The 13801-nt window shown below is 36.4% G+C and overlaps 2 protein-coding genes across 6 annotated transcripts in view; one reads left to right on the top strand and one right to left on the bottom strand.

The window, feature by feature from the left end:
* The window catches only part of NPHP3 (nephrocystin 3), a 50394-nt gene extending 41436 nt beyond the window's left edge, over positions 1-8958 (top strand). For 2 of the 3 annotated variants that reach the window (XM_072651333.1, XM_072651332.1), the window contains exons 26-27: positions 298-413; positions 1175-8958. In XM_072651333.1, coding sequence (XP_072507434.1) covers positions 298-413; positions 1175-1355 — 297 coding nt within the window. In that variant the 3' untranslated portion in view covers positions 1356-8958. The remainder of the gene's footprint in view (positions 1-297; positions 414-1174) is intronic. The other variant, XR_011976607.1, reaches the window with a different exon arrangement.
* Positions 8116-13801, bottom strand: part of UBA5 (ubiquitin like modifier activating enzyme 5) — a 21327-nt gene continuing 15641 nt past the window's right edge. For all 3 annotated transcript variants that reach the window (XM_072651339.1, XM_072651338.1, XM_072651337.1), the window contains exons 9-12: positions 12350-12485; positions 11935-12013; positions 11707-11813; positions 8116-11024 (exon numbers count right to left, since the gene is read on the bottom strand). In XM_072651339.1, coding sequence (XP_072507440.1) covers positions 10938-11024; positions 11707-11813; positions 11935-12013; positions 12350-12485 — 409 coding nt within the window. In that variant the 3' untranslated portion in view covers positions 8116-10937. The remainder of the gene's footprint in view (positions 11025-11706; positions 11814-11934; positions 12014-12349; positions 12486-13801) is intronic.

Raw genomic sequence — 13801 nt, 5'->3', positions numbered from 1 at the left:
AAAAAGTTAAGGGAAGGAGCAGGAGTCACTGTCCCCATTTTGCAGACAAGGCAAATAAAACTGAAAACTTATCTGACTAACTTAAGGTCAGATTAGTAAATAAATTAGGATTGGAACCCAAGGTTCCTCATCTAGTAGCCTTACCATACTCTAGATTAATAATCTGCTTCTTTATTTTCTCAATAAAAATATTTTTTCTGAAAAATTTTTTTCAAGTGCATATTAAAATAACTCATCTTGCAATTCAGTGTATTTATCATACATTAGCAAGCAATATGATTATTTCTTTACTTCAAGAAAAAGCCAATTGAAGCCCTGCCATTGTATGAACGAGCATTAAAGATTTATGAAGACAGCCTGGGTCGGATGCACCCACGAGTGGGTGAAACGCTAAAAAATTTGGCTGTGCTGAGGTAAGATTGTTATCCTTTTCCCAAATATAGTTGGACTCTTGGGAGGGAGGAAGATGTTTTTAATTTTTTTGCATACTTTACAAGTGAATATAGAAAATTTACTGACATACATTTGAGAGTATTTGGGGAAAGTAATTATTCTTGCCTCCCCAAGTAACATAATTTCACATGCTGATGGTAATGGAAAGCAAGTCACCAGTATTTATTTTCCACCTTAAATTTGTCACTGGTGTTAGGATAGATGACACAGGTTCTTTGGTGCCTATAAAGCTAATGCATAGAGCTTGAGTGAAAAATTACTTGTTGAGGGGAGTGGAATATGAACCGTGATGTCCCAGCAGAGCCATCATTTGTATGACTGCTTTTCTTTGCTATGGGATGGAGGGTTGGGAAACCTATCGAGAGATGACTGTGACATTAACACAAAAGACATCAGCAAAACTTGTTTTGTAAAAATCTGGTTGCCTTGCCTTCTGTGTATTCCCTCTCTTTGTGCTGCTGGACTAGACAGGCCCCCTCCTGTTCATCTCATTGTACCCAGCCTTGACCAGGGATGGGCCCCCATTAGCAGGAGAGAGGAAGCTTCAGGATCAGAGGCTTGTTTTGTTTCATTCTTCTGATCCAATAAACACACTTGATCTGAAGGCATCATCACCTGATTTCTTATTCCCAGTTTTACTGTCCACATCACCACCTTGTCTTATTGATTCTTTAAATGGCCATGGTACCAGCTTTTCAAACTTCTGCTCATTTTCTTTAAGCTATGAAGGAGGAGATTTTGAAAAAGCTGCTGAACTCTACAAAAGAGCAATGGATATAAAAGAAGCAGAAACATCTCTTGTCGGGGGAAATGCGCTCTCGAGACACTCATCAAGTGGAGACACATTTAGTTTAAAAACCACCCTTTCCCCCAATGTTTTCCTTCTCCATGGACAAAGGTAGCAGTCTCCCATGAACTCCTAAACTAAAGCAAACATCAATGCACTTTACAATGAATTATTCAAGGCTTGGGACAGTATTATTTCTCACTGTAACAAGGTGGTTTTTGCTTTTTTTCTTTTCTAAACTTATTTGTGTCTGGCTGCCTCATGCTGACCTGGTGCTTTACAGTATTTGTATGGAACAGAGTGATTCTGGGGATAGAAAGAGTCGAGAGAGATTGAGTTAAACCTAGATGCCTTGTGCCAAGCTTAAAAATATTTTTACAGTTTTCTTGGGAATTCACTTCTAGGATGTGACAGTTCTAAGATAAATAGAAGAAGGTGCCCTGCCATCTCTTGGTAGGACATCAGTCAGCTTTCACATCAGGAACTCGAATATTCTAGTTGTCTACTCTTCTGGAAAATGACACCATCCTCTTTTTCCAAAGTTTTTTCCTTTGAGAAGCAGCCCTACCTCCCTATCTACCTCATAGAGATTTTGAAGATCGGAGAGATAATATATCTTGATTTGACTATTTGAATATAAACTATTGGTGTTAAGCATTGGCTGCTACATTCTCACGAATTCTTTCACTGTCATTTTTTTCTTAAGAAAACTGCTAATATATAATCACCTTTTTTAAAAAAAATTAGCTTCTTTATAAGTGATACCTACATTTTCCTATTGTTTATCATAATACTTGGGCATTTGAGATAACAAAAGGTATTATACTTCATCCAAACCTTTTCTGAACAAATTTTTGACTTGTCAAAATATAACTTTGACATTTTCTCACTGAAAAGCATACTTACTATACAGAATCAGCCCATTTATCACTTATATTTGAAACACTTGTCTGCCGTTTCTTGTGTTGAAAATGAAGCATTACAAAGGATAAGAGATTGCTACCTCCCCTCTTGGATGTCATTTTGTATCATCATGTAGGTATAGAATTTTTTGTCTTACACGTCTGTAGTTTTTAATGTGTAACATGCCTTAATTGCAAAGGTGAAAAATAATATAACTATATTCCACTCTTAAAATAAAAATGGGAAACTGTCTTCCTCCTCCTGTCTCCTGGTTTTTACTAGATTGCCAAATAATTTCTCTACCTGGCTGCCGAAGTGATTTTCCTGAAGCACAGTTGTGACCACGTCAAACACATGCTCAATAAACTCCAGTGGTACCCTGTGATCTCTAGGATTAAAAACATGAGTCCTGTTTGGCATCAGTAGAGGTCTTCATGGTCTTGGACCAGGCTTTCTTCCTGGCATTATTATAGAGGATGCAACTAAGCTGGCCTTGCTGGGCATCACACATGACAAACCAATCTCCATCCCTTTCTACGAGCTGTGTCCCCAGGCCTGGAATATGTACCCTCCTCACTTCTACCTCTTGGAATCCCTCATTCCCTTCAAAGCTCTTCTCAAACACCACCTTCCACTGTGAGGCCTTTCCTGTTTCCCCCCTCCTGGAAGCTCTTCCCTGCCACAGAAGACTTTGTATCTCTTGTGTATATGTGTTGTGTTTGTCCTTTGTTCTCGAGGAGGACCATGATATCAAGATGATGACATGATGTGCAGTTGACTTTGATTTGAGTGAGGGAGGGCTGTACAAGGTCACCAACCTCACTTTCTTCTCCTGAGCCATCTGGGTCCAGTGGCCTGATATTCATCAGGATGGCTGGAGATGGCCCAGGATGCAATGTGAGACCCTGGCCCTTTCAGGCTAAGGTCTTATCAACATTCTTACTTTGAGTGAGGTATACCTGGCTAAGGTCTTATCAACATTCTTACTTTGAATGAGGTATACCCATTCAATGAATAGGCTTCTTTAAGTAGTTGCTCAAGGGATGGCCCTTTTAATGAGAAAAAAAAAATCAAACTGGGAGAAGACCCTCCAAGGTTCCTGGGTAAAAGAGAAACAATTACTATTTATTATCTGCACAAGATGAAAAGGTAATGCTTTCAAAGGAATAAATGATGTACAAGCCAAAGGAAGTCATGGGGCCTCTGTACTTTTTGCGGATCCCATCACATCGGGAGCATTGTTTCAATTCTAGGTACCACATTTTAGGACGGATACTGGTAAGTAAAAGAGCATCCAGGAGGACAACCAGAATGACCGGGGACCTTAAGATCATGAAGGTTCAAGGGAAGGACCCAGGCATTTCCAAACTGGAGAAGAAAGGATGTAATGAGGACATCAGAGGTAAGAACTAGGAGTAATGGTGAATGTTGCTTAAAGGCAAACAAATTTGCAACATCAGGAAAAGCTTTGTGTTTGTCCTTTGTTACTGAAGACCATGCCATCAGGGAAATGATGACATGACTTGCACTTGACTTTGTTTTGAGTGAGGGAGGGCTGTGCAGGTCACTCACTTCTCCTCCAAAGCCATCTGAATCCAGTGACCAGATCCTGTGAGTAGACACAGCTGGCTGAATGGGGACCCAGCTAGCTGGATAACTCAATTCCTCTCATGTCTGCCTCTCTGTCCCCTTCCTTCTCCTCTCCAAAGAAAGGTAAATTTGGATGGCCAAAAGATGCCCAGTTGACTTGGGTTTTACTCTCGTCTCCTCTCCTTTCTCCTGTCCTGTCCTCTCCCAAAACCTTAAACCTACTGCACTCTGAAGCTGGGATGCCACTGGGCCCCTGCCTAAGGGCTCCTCTGGACCCTCCAGGCTTTACAGTGATTATCCATAACTGTTGCTGTTCCCCTCCCAGCCTGATGTCTTTCTTTTCCTTGGCCTCATTAAAGGGGCCATGCCCTGGCTACTTCTAAAACAGTACTATTCAATGAATGGGCGTTGCCTCACCCTAAGTGAGTGCCTGCAAAGACCTTGGCCTAAAGGGCTCAAGGTCTCTCAGTGCATCCTGGGTCATCTCCAGGAAAAACTAGCAATTCTAGCTATCCCACAGTGAAATGAGAAACCTCATAAGATAGTAAGCTGGTCCTTCCTCGGGAGAAAGGGATGTCTCCCAGCAAAGAAAGACTGACTAGTTTTAGAGGATTCTTATTCAGGTGTGTGTGAGGCTAGGAGGTAGTATACCTGGCTCTGGAAACAGAGGATTTCGGTTCAAGTCACCTCTTTCTGCCAGCATGACCACAAGTCTGCTTAACTAAATGTCCCTGGCCAGTTTCACCTATTAAATTAGGGCCTCCAAATCTATGATCTTGTATCTATTCCCAAATAGACAAATAAAAAAATTTTAATTGTTCAAAAACACTAAAAATCAGAAATATGAACTCTTGAGTTTTCACTTCACATTCATCCTTTTATGAAGATAGTAAAAGATGGAAAACCTCATGGCTGGAGAAGCTGTCAGAAGACAGATAGGCTAGCTCCCCTCTGGAGCTGTGAATTGGTTCAACTAATTCTGGGAAACAATGGGCAATTGTGGGAAAAATTACCAGTTTTAAGCTCTCTGCTCCATCCAGGAGCCCCATAGTTATGTTTACAAAAGGAATCATGTGTACCAAAATATTCACAGCAACACTTTGTAATAATGCTAAAAATACACAGAACCCAGCAATCTCAGGGAAATGATGGAACAAGTGAAGCTGTTCACGTGTTTTCAAGAGGAAGGTACTGTGCTGGTGGTGTGTGTTTGGGAGGATGAGGAGGGATGTTTTGGAAAGTGACTAATTGCGTCAAAACACAAGGTACTGGGGCAGATAGGTGGCACAGTGGATAGATAGAGCACTGGCCCTGAAGTCAGGAGGACCTGAGTTCAAATCCAGCTTCAGACACTTATACTTACTAGCTTTGTGACTCTGAGCAAGTCACTCAATCCTGACTGTTTCACCAAAAAAAGGTACCAATTGGAAAAAAAAAAAAAAAGGAACCCTAAAGGTCTCTGGCTTTTCTAGAGAAATGTAACTCAAATTCCTTTAATGTTGGTATAAAAACTTGAATGTAAGAAAACCACTGAATCAATAAAACTAGGAGTTGGTTTTATGAAAAAAAAAGATAAACCACTGGTTAATATTACTTTAAAAAGAGAATAAACCAAATCACTAGTATCAAAAAAAAAAGTGAATATACTGCCAATGAAGATGAAATCAAAGCAGTTATAAGGAGTGATTTTGCCCAATTAATAAATTGAACAATTTAAGTGAAATGGAAGCATACATACAAAAATATAAACTGCCATTAACATAAGAAATAGAATATCTAAATAAACCTGTTTTAGAAAAAGAAATTGAATAGGCCATAAATGAGCACCAGGCCAGATGGATTTACAAGTGAATTCAACAAAACATTTAAAGATCAACTAATTCCAATTTTTAAATTATTTGGAATAGGCAAAGAAGGAGTCCTACCAAACTCCTTTTATGAGAAAAATATAACACTGATAATATAAACCAGGAAAAGCGAAAACAGAAAAGTATAGACCAATTTCACTAATGAATGTGGATGCAAAAATCCTGAATAAAACACTAGCTAGGGAGCTACAACAGTGTATCACAAGGATAATATTGTGACCAAGTGAGATTTATGCCAGAAACTCAGAGATGGTTTAACACAAGGAAAGCTATTAACACAATTGATCCTATCAATACCAAAAGTAACAAAAATCATGAGTATATCAGTAGATGCAGGAAAAAACTTCTGACCAAATACAACACTCATTCCTATAAAAACACTTGAAAGCATAGGTATAAATAGATTTTTCCTTAAAATGGTAAGAAACATCTACCTAAAGCTGTTAGAAAGCATTATTTGTAATGGGGATAAGCTAGAAGCTTTCCCAATAAGATCAGGAGTCAAACAAGAATGCCCATTATCACCAATATTATTCAGTATTGTATTAGAAATGCTAAGAACAGCAGTAAAAGATGAAAAAGAAATTGAAAGAATCAGGATGTAATAAAACTTAAATCAATCCCGTTTTGCCGGCAGTGTGATGACATCCTTGGAAAATCATAGATTCATCTAAAAAGTTAGCTGAAACAACAATGTTAGTAAAGTGATAGGCTGGATATAAAACAGACCCACATTAAATCATCAGCATTTCTATCTATCACCAACAAGAGACAGAAAGAGATAACTTATTTAAAATAGCTGTAGACAGTATAAAATGCCTGGGAGTGTATCTGCCAAGACAAATCCAGAAACTACGTGAACATAATTATAAAACACTTTTATATAAAGTCAGATTTAAATAATTAGAGAAATAGTCATTGTTCATGGGTGGGCAGAGCCAATACAATAAAAATGACAGTTCTACCTAATCTACTTATTAATGCCATCCCAATTAAGTTACCAAAAAATTATTGAGCTAGAAAAATAAAATTCATTTGGAAGGACAAAAGGTCAAGAATATCAAAGGAATTAATGAAAAACAATAAAGGAAGGAGCTTTTAAACCAGAGCTTTAAACTATATCTTAAGGCAGTAATTATCAAAACTATCTAGTACTGGCTAAGAGAAAGGTGGATCAATGGAACAGAGTACACATACAGTACACAGTAATAAATTACTATTGTAACCTTTGACAAAAAAGATTTAAGTTTTGGGGGTAATTATTCATTATTTGTAAAAATTGTCGGGAAAACTGGCAAGCAGTCTGGCAGAAATTGAGTATAGACCAATATCTTACACCGTTTACAAATATAAGATCAAAATGGATACTTGAAGTAGATATAAAGGGAGATAATGAGAAAATTAGAAGACCATCAATCATAATATCTATCAGACCTATGGATAGGAGAATTTATGAATAAAGAGAGCATTGTGAGGTGCAAATTAGATAATTTTGATTTCATTGAATTAAAAAGGTTTTATACAAATAAAACCAATGTAGCCAAGATTGGAAGGAAAGCAGATGACTGGGGGCAGGGGGAATTTTATAGATGCTTTCTCAGATAAAGGTCCCATATCTCAAATATATAGAGACCATTGTCAAATTTATGAGTCACCACCCAACTGATAAACAGTTAAAAGATATGAACAGGCAGTTTTTAGAAGAAATCAAAGCTATATATAATCATATGAAAAAATGCTTTCAGTCATTATTGATTAGAGAAAATTAAAACAACTTTGCAATGTCAACTCACAACTATCAGAAATGAAAAAAGGGGAAAGGGATAAATGTTGGAAGGAATGTGGAAAAATTGGGACACTATTGATGGAACTGTGAACTGATCTAATCATTTTAGAGAGCACTCTGGAATTATACCCAAAGGGTTATAAAACTGGCTATCTATCCCCTTTGAGCCAGCAATACCCCTATTAGGTCTGCTTCCAAAGGAGATAATGAAAAAAAGAAAAAGAACTTATATTTTCTAAAATATTTACAGCAACTCTCTTTGTGGTGGCAAGAAAATGGAAATTGAGGGGATGCCCATCTGTTGAAAAATGGCTGAACAAATTGTGGTATATGATGGCGATATAAAACTACTGTGCTCTACTGAGCTGGTTGATTTCAGAAAAACATGGAAAGACTTGCATGAAATAAGGAAGAGTGAAATGAGTGAAACCAACAGAACACTGGATCCAGTAACAGCAATACTGTTCAAAGAACAAACGTGAATGACTAAGTTATTTTTAGTAATATAGATACTCATATCAACTACAAAGGACCTATGAAAAAAGATGCTATCCATCTCCAGAGAAAAAACTGATGAATAGATGCATAGTATGGTTTTACACACACACACACACACACACATCTGTGTCTAACGAAGGTTTTCTCTAGTGCAAGGTGGGAAGAGAGGGAAGAAAAATTACAGAGCAGAGAACAAAAGGAAATTCAAAAGGAAGCAAAAAAAGGCAGGGTAGTTTTGAAAATGATATGTAGTATTTATTCTATAGTTTTTCCAAAAAAGTACACAGTGTGAAACAGATTCATGGTTTCATATGGAATGTTCCTTTTGTGTTGTGTTGTACGCAACACAACATGGGTTTTTTTCTTTAAGTTCAAAATGGATAAAAAAATTTTTAAAAAATAAAACTAATCTTAATATTTTGATTTCATCTCAAGTCTAATCTTGATTGCTTTGTCACTGTTCCTGAGACAAAGAAGTCCAGCGTGGGTGAGAGAGTCATGGTGCCCATAGGAAGAACTGGCTGCCTTCTCCTTTATTTCAAACTAACCAGGGTAGCGCATTAGGACAGAAGGAGCTAGAAAAGCTACACCTGAGTTGCAATTTAAAGCACTGGAACTCCATGTCAGAGATAATCCATTATAACCTAGCATTTGTGTTCCAGCAGTACTGTACTATTGCGTGGATGTGTACATTAAATATATTATGTCCTAATATTAAACATGAAATACATATTTTGTGTGCATGTTATATGTATTGTATATGGACATACATGTATGAAATCTCTATTTCACATACATGAATAAAGCTGGGAAGGAACACAAATTAGGGGAAATGCTTAAACTTTATTTCCTACAATTTGGTGGATCAATAATTAAGATTGATATTAAAGAGAGACACAAGGTTTAATATTAAATATTTAAATGATTTTGATTATTTCAAATTTTATTCCATATTGTTTGTACTTGTTAAATGTGAGCTTTTAATTTTAAAAAATATATATCTAAATGCACATTTGCCATAAATTGGAAAATGATGATGAGGAAAGTCAGTTTCAAATCTTGTTTGTTTTTTTTTAAAGAGAGAGCATAGTTCCTCAGTTGATACTTCTAATCAAAATGTTTGAATAAAGTGTAACGATATAATAAGTCTTTTTTTTTTTAAATTTGCAGCAACTTTGTGCAATAAAGTACTGAGAGGCAGTATGGTAAAGTCAGGAAGACCTGGGTTCAAGGCTTGCTTTATAAAGACACAACAGCAGCATGACCATAATACAAATCTTAACCTCTCAGTTCCCCCACACAGCTAAGATCGACTTACAGATCAGTTGCCCATTTTCAGGTGAAAGGAAGCTTCCACAATGAGAAATCTATCCAGTAATGAAATCACAAATCCACACAAAAAGCATTAAGAGTAATGCGGTACATCAAAAAGTCTACATTAAACAATGTTAAATTATTTTTCTACTGTCAGAACACATCTATCAGATCAGAGTTCATATTTTAAAAACAAGTAAGTAAAACCTTACAATGTCAATGCAGTAATTTCCAAGGAAATAAACATTTTACAGAGACTGCTTGATTCTCACAATATTCCTATGAACTAAAGAAGACTGTTTGCAATGAAGTGCAGAAATGAAGTTCCCCAGGAAACACTGCTACAGCACCCCAGTTTTCCTCCCTTTACTATTATATGATGATAATCACCGATATAGCCTTGGAACATTGAAAGACAGACAGTCATGTCATTAGATATGAGGTTTATCTTTCTGAAAAAATTTACTGAGGTTTTTAAGCTTTTTGCACTTTATGTGTGACGTCCTTAATTAGTAAATTATCAGAATTTTATTTCACTAGAGAGTTCGGATATGGATATGTTCTTCAAAGCAAAAAAAAGTTCAAAATATTACTTTCATTACAGCATCAGAAGGAAAGCGGCATTTACGTTTTAAAGACATGATTTAAACAGAAAAGGCAACAATACAGAATAGTATGTTAATAAATAATAACTACATCATTTGTTTTAAAAAACACATTTCTTTCAAACAGACCATTATTGGTCTGTTTCATTTACATCTGACTACACCATTAAAAACAGACATTCGTGAACAAGACTGCTGTAATGAGTAAAGACAGCAAGCTATCTCCAGCTGAGCGTCCCTCTTGGTATGATCACAATTAAAGATTTTGTCTCTCTGTTTCGCAAGTCTGACACTGCAATATTCAACTCATCCAGGAGTGACTGGGATCTAAGATAACAACGCCCAACTAAGAAGCTAATTTAACACAGGTACTAGACAGATTAGGCAGTGCTTCTTTTTTCCAGTAAATAAGAAAAGTAAAATATTAAAGGTGAAAAATTTTCAGAAAGCTGTTAAATGTGTGTTTAATCAGAATAAGCAATCATCTCGAAAGAGCTCATTCAGGATATAAGACCTTAGCTAGTATATGGTTTACCTTTCTAGTGATTCATGCCCCATCAGACACAGCATTAGTTAAACACTGATTTCTCCCCAACTCTCGTTGTAGCTTCCCTGAGAATCACTAACTTGGTTTATACTGATCACTGTCTTTATTTCAATATCATATACTAATATTTTTATATTTTACAAAATTTATTTTTGATTTCAACATTTTAGATCAATACTATCAAGGTAAAACAAAGACAACTCCTTAATCTTAACCATTAACTGGCCTCCAAATTCTAATGCAGAATGGGTTTCTGTGTACAATTTATCTGATTCCACAGCTTCCATTACAGAGACATTTATTTACTTTGACCTTTTTATTTGGGGCCTAAAGTCTTATATCTCAGTGGCCAGATCTGAAAAAAATGTCACAGCCTCTTATAGTTCCTTCTTCACAGTCTGAGGACTCTTCAGATGCATAAAAGAAATCAAATCAAGGTATTCTAAATTCCCAAGAGGAAGACATAGTACCAATAAAGACAACATATCAAATGATGCCACCTTACGCTTTACTAGTAATGCAGGAATTCTCAACTCTTTAAAGTTTATTTCTTCAGTTTCTCCAGAAGGTAGAAGGTGAAACAAAACTACATGTTTTTCATCTTGGCCATAAGTTCTTCCAAACTTTCCCCAGAATCTTCCACTGACTCCCCACCAGGCAGGGCATCTTCTGCCTGTTACCAAATGGGAAAAAAAAAAAAAAACAACTCTACATGAAAACATATCATGCATTGAGGTGAAAATCACAAGTTTGGACCTCAAATTATATAAACCCCACTGACTAAAAATACCCCCACTTTTAAAACAGACCAAAAAAAAAGTTCCATTACTGTCCCATCAATCTTCTGAATTACAAAATCCAGAAATATCAAATGATTCACTAGTTAAAATGTCAGTACTAAACAAAAATGATCACATTTTAATAAATCATCAGATAATACTTGATAGATTATAAAGAAAATATACGCAATTATTTTCTCAAAATCAATAAACTTGAACTACATATAGAACAAAGCCATTTAAGCCAGTATTAACAAATCGCACTTCATGACACATGTAGCCAAAAAAAAAAAGCCTTTAAGTCAGGGTAGTGTGAAGGAGATTTATTTTTAGTATGAAAGATTATTAGAAAGCAAAAAAATTTCTTTTGACTACTAAAAAGTTTACATGCTTATAGATTTTTAAACATTTTTTATTTTTTTCATTTTTATCTTCAGTTCCAAAATCCCTCCCTCCACCCTCTCAGAAGGCAAGATATACTATACCCATTATATGGATGAAGTTATGCATAACATTTCCACATTCTGCTTGCTGATGTGACTTATTTCCTAAATCATGTTCATTTTTTAGAAGTACCTTTTTTGGAACTGTGTATGCCACAGTAATTCCCTCAGGCAAGTCAAGAATGGGACCAGAAGCATCTCTGAGCTCCTCTTCTGAAATCTCAGACACTAACTCGATACCTGGAGAATGACATTTGATTACTTCTGAGTAGCCTGGAAAAGCAGGGATTGCTTTAGCAATCGTACAATCCTAAAAGGGCTATGCGAGGCCCCTTGTGATGGATGGGGTTGGGATACCTACCCCAATCATTGTCCTCATGAAGTATTTCTTCTTCTTGTTGTTCAACAACCTCTTGTTTGGGTAGAGCTGCAACTTTATTCTGCAGAAATTAAAGATCAATATGTTTCTTAGATTACTAGTCATTAAGAAACCTAGAACTAAAGAGTTTTAAGTTCTGCCACAGAAACTGATCAGTTAACACAGGCTTCTCTAGAAAAGATTTTTAAAAGCCACTAAAGCAAATTTAACAAGAACACACCATAAATGTAATTAACTTCATTTGATTTTTTTTTAATTGCTTTCATTCAACAGCAAACTCTTTTTTCTCCCCGGAGTCCAAACCTAAATAAGCCCTTGGTTTATTCTGAGTTTTCAGTATTCATTCTTTTCCTCTGAATAAATGCCCCTCTGAGAATCCTCAGGAACAAAAGCTTACCTTATATTCTTCCTGTTGCTTCCTGCAGTTTCTGTCATCACACTGAGGATTTGGCTTCATGGACATGGTGGGAAAGAAATCTTGCATTGCATTGTAACCCAGGTAAAAACTCACGGTACCAAAATTTAACAGAAACCTAGTTTTTGGAAGAAAAAAAGCTGGGTTGAAAAAAGTATAAGCATGCATACACATACACACATACTGACTGGGCTGAATTCATAGGGCCATAAATCCAGAGCTAGAAGGAACCTCACTTAGAGACCACCTAATCAAACCCCCTCATTTTACAAATGAAGAAACTGAGTTCCAGGGAGGGTAAGAGTTCTCTTATAATAAAATTTCTAACTATGAGTTCAAAACGTGAAGTTTTCAAGCATTCATTTAGATACAAATATATAGGCAAAGTTACAAATTGTTCTTATATGTTAAAGCAGATTGTTAAAGTTTTCATATAGGAAATATATTTATTGACATTTATTAGCATGATGAAATAGCAATTTAAAAAATTATACACAAAAAGGTTTTTTTTTATACCTTAAAAAGATTCTGTGACTTAAGCTAGTCATGAAAAACTTTCTCTACCAATGAAAAGTGGCACATTCTCTGTACCTCTCAGTCCTAGAGGACTGTAGTTTAGGGTACTAGAGAGACAGAATCCTGCCTCATAGATTTTAAACGTATATAAAATATAAAAGTACTTAGGTGAAGAGAAAAACTAGCTGGCCTGAGGTAGAGAAAAGCCACAAAATGTTGAATGGCCCCTGACTCCAGGAAGGAGACTAGGAGTAGGCACAACTCAAAAACAACCTAGCCCAAAAGTGGGTACACTATGGATCCGTCTTGACGGAAATTTAAGGTCGAAGGAGGAGGGCTAACATGTCATGTTCAGGGAAGTGTCTTCTTATGTGAGAGCCAAAGCAATATGAGGAAATTCGAAAGGGAAGCTTCAACAATGAAACATTCCCTTCACAGCATCCCTTTCCAGCGTGACCTAGCAGGTTAAAATAAACTGAGAACTAAATGCCTAATGCCTAAAGAAAGAAGTGGGTATGGCATTAAGCTCTGAGGTTCATCTAATACTACAAAACAAAACAATGCAGGGACTCTTTAGCAGAATAAAGAGTAAGTCCCAAAAGTGTGTAATGAGACTTTTAAGGGCCTACTTAGACAAAGACATTCTAATGCCAAACTACCTTCAGGAAAATGAATTATTTAAATTTTCCAGAGAGCTCTGAAGGTTTGCTACTTTAAGTATCTTTTTGATACCTCTTAACCAGAGGCTACTAAACACTTTTTATGCTTTTCTTGATCATTCAGGGTCATACTATGAACACCAGCTATTCCATATTCCTACAGAGGCCTGCAGAGACATGGGTGAGGGAGGCGATGTACCATTCTGGATCATGGCATACGGGTGGCATTTGTTGTTACTGTTCTTTCCGGCCTGCTTCC

This window comes from Notamacropus eugenii, chromosome 3 (assembly GCF_028372415.1).
Source record: "Notamacropus eugenii isolate mMacEug1 chromosome 3, mMacEug1.pri_v2, whole genome shotgun sequence".
Taxonomy (NCBI): Eukaryota; Metazoa; Chordata; class Mammalia; order Diprotodontia; family Macropodidae; genus Notamacropus; species Notamacropus eugenii.
This window is presented reverse-complemented; position numbering and strand designations above follow the sequence as displayed.